At 38.2% G+C, this 5,850-nt stretch overlaps 2 protein-coding genes across 2 annotated transcripts in view; both read left to right on the top strand.

The window, feature by feature from the left end:
- Positions 1-3,259, top strand: part of LOC113209314 (uncharacterized) — a 13,641-nt gene extending 10,382 nt beyond the window's left edge. The window contains exons 8-10 of the mRNA XM_052265467.1: positions 216-317; positions 1,683-1,757; positions 1,850-3,259. Of these exons, the coding sequence (XP_052121427.1) occupies positions 216-317; positions 1,683-1,757; positions 1,850-2,917 (1,245 nt within the window). The 3' untranslated portion in view covers positions 2,918-3,259. The remainder of the gene's footprint in view (positions 1-215; positions 318-1,682; positions 1,758-1,849) is intronic.
- Positions 1-5,850, top strand: part of LOC113209345 (uncharacterized) — a 31,195-nt gene that overhangs the window by 4,881 nt on the left and 20,464 nt on the right. The gene's annotated exons all lie outside the window — the stretch shown is intronic.

The following is a 5,850-nucleotide window of genomic DNA, read 5'->3' as shown; positions in this document are numbered from 1 at the left end:
AAAAAGTAACTTTTTCCATATTAACAAATTTTCTTTTTTAAAGGTTTCCACAATAAGGCCTGGGAAGTTTGCACTCTCTGAATATTTGGTGCTAGCAAAGCTGACACTATTGTACACCAAAAAGGAAGTTGTGAGTACTACTGGGCTTGTCATGAAAAGAAAGTGTAATACAGTCAGCATACATAATTTTAATGTACACACGTTTCTTTTTACAGAACGTAAGGCAACTTAAACCTCACACCAATCCAAGGAGGCATGATCCTCAACTTGCATCCCAGCCTGCTGAAAGGACACAAAGAAGAGGAAATGAATTTAAGGTGAAGTAAACGTCAAGCTCTCCTTCCATAGTTTACTTTCTTATGGGAGGCACAAAGGATTAAGATCATGTGCACTTCGCCTTGAGAAATATTCTGGTGCCATATATTCCCAATGGAATTTTTTGAGTTTTGGATGCAAGTTATCCCATGCAGACTGATTGAAGGATATAGGGATGGTGAGCAGGCCCTTCTTGCTCCACACCACAAAGTCACAGGTTGATACTCCCGTCATGGCCAGCTCCATTTGTACTTGGTCATAATAGATGGTGTTCTCTTTTAGTGTAATCTCTCCCTTCACATTTCTTTTAAGATAAAAGGAATTTAGTCTTTTACCCTTAAGGTAGGAATCAAAGTAGTGAGGATCAACATCTTGAAGGGAAAATGGACATTTAATCTCTAAAACTTTCTTGACCCTCCCATTTATTTTAACCCAGCCATCATGGCTGCAGGACAGACCTGGGTATTCAGTATTCAGATTTGAGCCTCCTGCCACAATCTCAATGTCGGGGTACTTTTCCTTCTGCTCTTGGTGGTATTCATTTCGGGCTATTGGTTCATATGTTTTTCCATATCTCATTCCTTCTGACTCTCCAGTTGTCATATTCCACATCTGGTCCTTGAGGAAGTTTTTCTTTGCTGTTTCTGACCTGAAATGTGCTATCCTGTGACAAACAGATGATGTGCAAGTAATGCTACGGATAAATCTGTACAATGGGCTGGAAAATTGTTCAGTTGTTCCGTTCAGCTCAAATGGTCCATAGTGGTGTTGAGGGTTTAACTGATGCAAGTATTCGTATAATTCTCTCCGTAGATATTGTAAAATCTTTAAGTCAGTGTCATCATATGTGAAGTCTTCGTATGTTCTCTGAAGTATTCCCTGGAAAGCACAGGGCGTTTCTTTCGTCTCCTTGAGTGCTCTTAAGAAGTCGTTCAACGCTTTTGTTGTGGGCGCCTTTCTGTATTCTGTCGGTCTCGGGTCGAATTTGTTCCTTCTGATGACGTCTAGTTTGAAGGAGTCATATTGCCGACCAGCAGCTACAGTAGGATTTCTTTTCAGGGAACCTTGGTTCCACACGCAAGGCTTGGAAGTACAGGTGATAGCTGTGGGGAAAGGAAAGACAACTATAAAATGCAATAATTGATATTGTTTTACACTGACCCTTGACCTTTTGCTATTTCTTTTTCTATTAAAAATGGTTTTTGTGAATTATGTAATGGTGTTTGTATATACTTAAATCTGTAAACCGTAAATTTTGGAGTCAAATATTTTACAAGGAGCAAATTATTTTAGTATTTTTATTTTTCGGATTACTTTTGCAAACTTTTACACTAAGTTTTTCATTACCTCTCATTTTATTATTACAGATAATTGGTTTCCCTAACTTGGACATGGTGGATCCCGAGCCAATGAGAAAGCAAATGTCAACGCAAACTCCAGTGGTAAGAATATCTGAGGCACTTATGTATTAATGACTGCTACCGCTACCCTGCATATGCTGTGTTGTAATATTTCTTTCTTTTCATATTATTAGAAAAGTCACTGTGATGCATCAACACAGACAGGAGAAGGTAAACCATTAAGGAAGCCTGACCGAAAGCATGATCCTCAACTAAACCTTCATCCTATATGTGGACCTACCCCTAAAAAGAAGCAAATGATTTCATTTGATTCCTGCAAGACTGATCCCAGGTTCAAGTTTTTCACAGGACTTAGTGTAGAAGATTTTGACGCCCTCTTCAATCTGATAGGTGGTGATGATGTTATAAGACATCTGAAAATGAAGTATAGCGAGACTACTCCTACTAAAGCTATTCAGACAGTCCTCTCAAGTAAGGATAGATTGTTCATGCTCCTCCTTCGGCTCAGAAGAGGGTACCCTGGTGAGGAAATTGCATTCCTCTTTGGCATTGAATCATCTTATGCTTTGGAAATATGCTATGTGATGACACAACTTATTTACCTAACATTCAAGTCAATGGAGAAAACTATGTTCCAATCAGTTGCTAGTCAGAAGAAAAATACGCCCAAAGTCATGCGTCCCTTCAAGAACTTAAGAGTTATTTTAGATGGGATGTCCTTATACACACAGACCCCATCAAATTTTGAACAGCAAGGGAACACATACTCCCCGTACAAAGGTCGTAATGTTTTTCTATTTGCAATTGGCATTTCTAGGCATGGGGCAACAATCTTCTGTAGTGATGGGTTTGAAGGCAGCATGTCGGATAAGGAAACCATTATACAGAGTGGACTCATTGATATGCTGGAAAAAGGTGATGGTGTGATGACAGATAGAGGCTACGAACTCACTGCAGAGCTGCAGGCGAAAGGATGCCATTTCTACAAGCCTCCTTCTCTTGGAAACCGCAAAGCCTTTACGCCAGAAGAAGAAACTCTCACAAAGGCTATAGCTGCAGCCAGGATTTATGTTGAACATGCTATTGCCGACATCAAGGATTGGAAAATTTTGGATGGCACTCTACCGCTCAATATGATTGCACAATGGTCCAACATTGTGTACATTTTAGCTTTCTTCAGAAACTTCAACTCAAATAGGATTAAAAATAAAAAGTTTACCCGCAAGGCCTCTGATGAATAAACAACAATTTGGTGATTTGTGTCAGAGAGTAAAGCACTTACTAAATATGTTTCTTTAAAATATATATTTCAAAAACTGTACAATTGCTGTATGTTAGTTGCAGACTACTTAAATAACAATGACCAGGTACAAACTACTGTGATAACATTGTGATATGATTTACATTCATGCAAGATAATATTTAAGTTAGTCTCATTATTGTCATAATTATAATATAGGGTAGTAAAATAGCATGCCATACATGTATTCAACAATTGATGAGTGATTAACTCCACAAATACTTTAACAAAAAATCTACCATGCAGTGGAAACAATTAAAATGATACTTATACAAATTCCCAATTTTTTCATTATCTCCAACTAATTTTTCAAATTTCCACCCACTACATTCTTCCCTAAAAAAAAAAAAAAAACTAAAAAGTTCAAACATTACATGCACAACGTTTAAAGCAAAGCAAAAACAGTTTCTGAAAGTAAACGTTTTGTCAATATCAGAATAATGAGTAATTAGTGCTTGTGAAGATGGCAGCAAGGGAACAAATGAGAGGGGGCAAAGGACAACAACAAGGTAAAAATTACCTTACAAATGATGAACGCCTACAATGAGGAACAAATGATGATCACCTACAAAAGTAGCCACATGAACGCTAACATAGCAAGTGACATAGCATGGATGTGAATGAAGTGCCAACAGACTGAAAATGAGGCACACCTAAATGGATCAGGAAAATGTGAAAAATCCTAGGAAAGTTCAGAGAAACAATGAACAAAGTATGGTGAAGGAAAACAACAAAGTAGAGTACACTTGAAACTTACTTCACCTAAAGAAAATGTAATTAGGTGCATAATCAATCTCCCACAAATGATTCTCTTACCACGAAGTAGGTGAAGGATGGTGGTGCAGAACGAGTGAAAAATGTGAAATGTATAAATGCAAAATGACATGATAAAATTATGGTAGACAGAATAATGGTGACTTATCATACGATTTCATTTGAAATAATACGTGACCAATAATAGTTCTTCTAGTTCACTTTCCTAGACACACATACTGAAAAGAATAAAAGACGTTAATTATAGAAATGGAGGTCTCACCTTTGTCGCCATTAAGATACTTGTGCTGCAAAATAAACAATAGCAATGCACTGGCATGGCTGCACCTGCCCAGCTGACTTGCTACACACTCACATTCGCATCTCAATATATTACCAGAAATCTGGGATATGGCTGCCTTTACCCAATATGCTTTCTTCTCCATTGAAGCTCTTATGTGACCCATGAAGAAATGGAAGCGATCTGGTAAACAATCTTTCATTCCTCTGACGTAACCACTTTTGAGGAACTGCAGCCCTCTCCTGATCTTCTTGCTGCTCATTACAGCTTTGTTATCAAGGTCCTCAAAAATGTCACCCAGTTCTATAACTTCCACATTTTCTTCATCATCCTCCTCACTGACAGACTCCTCTCCAGAATTTATAATAGAGGGGTCCTGGTATTGGGGCATACTCTCCACCAGGTAGTAATACACACTCCCAAAATTGTAACTCTGAGGTATGTCTCTACTTGGAAAAGGGTCCCATCCCGTTTCAGGAAATAGAGCCGAGTTCTGTAGTAGTGAGGCAGCCTGAGACATATTTTTTATGAAAGATTAAGATGCGAGAAAAAATGACACTACCAAGATGGAACACTGTAGCTGTTACTTCAATAATTACCTGCGTGGACATCATTTCTTTCTTTTTTTCATACCATTTACCACCCTCCACACTTGGATCTAATATTTTGTCCGCTCCTACATCCATACAGGCTTGAACTCTGTAAAGTATGAACCACAATACAGAAATGTGCCCTCACTTTAATTTTAAATCCGGATAATAATAGTTAATTACCTATTGACTAAATCATCTTTTCCAACACCACCCTGAGGAACACCCCTTAATTTAAGCCAATTGGCCAAGTCTTTTCTAGTGTTCCTGTGCACTTCATTGAAAGGCAAACCAGAGTTTGGAACATCCTTGCTAGTAAGCACAATGGGGTTGAAAGTATTAGCAGCATCTATAAGTGCCTGTTCATCGTGAATCTGTAAATATCAGGTCAACAATATGGCAGTTCAGAAATCATTACAGGAAAATGTAGAGGACAATTACAAAGTGTTCAATTTACCTCTTTGTCAATAGTATTGCTATGGTGAGCAAGGTCCGAAATAGTTTCGTCACCAGAAACAAGTTCAGGCTGAAGATGGCTGCATTCCCTCTAAAGACAGATAATTACTGATGATTAGATTAACATAGCTTGACAGTAGCCACAAGTACTAAAACAACTGGTACATACATCTGATTCATCGTCATAGAAAACTATTTGTTCAGGAAAGTATGGGTTGCTATCCCCATCCACTTCCTCCATAAAATCAATTTCAGAAATGAAATCAGGACACCCATCAGCTTCCTTTGAAAGATCACTTTGTGAAAATATATCATCTTCAAGAAATACTTCTGATTCTTGCTGCACAGAGTCCTAATTGGAGGAAAATGTACACCATTAGCACGGGTGGAAAAAACTGACCATACCAAAATAATAAATAAATTGAGAGTAGTTTACCTTCTGACTTAAACACTCAGTGTTTTTTTTAAAATGAAGTCTTAATGGCGAGACTTCTGCAGTTACAGTTGTGCTCTGGCTACAACGCTCTGTGGCACCTTTTAAATTAAGTCTCAAAGGTGAGACCTCTGCAGTAATAGTTGTGCTCTGGCTACAATACTCAGAGGGATCTTTTAAATTAAGTCTTAAAGGTGACACTTCTGCAGTAATAGTTGTGCTCTGGCTACAACGCTCTGTGGCACCTTTTAAATTAAGTCTCAAAGGTGAGACTTCTGCAGTAACAGTTGTGCTCTGGCTACAACACTCAGTGGCACGTTTTAAATTAAGTCTCAAAGGTG

The sequence above is a fragment of the Frankliniella occidentalis genome, unplaced genomic scaffold (genome assembly GCF_000697945.3).
Source record: "Frankliniella occidentalis isolate FOCC.00 unplaced genomic scaffold, Focc_3.1 Scaffold27, whole genome shotgun sequence".
NCBI lineage: Eukaryota > Metazoa > Arthropoda > Insecta > Thysanoptera > Thripidae > Frankliniella > Frankliniella occidentalis.
Note: the sequence above shows the minus strand (reverse complement) of the source record. Positions and strands in the feature narration are given on the sequence as shown.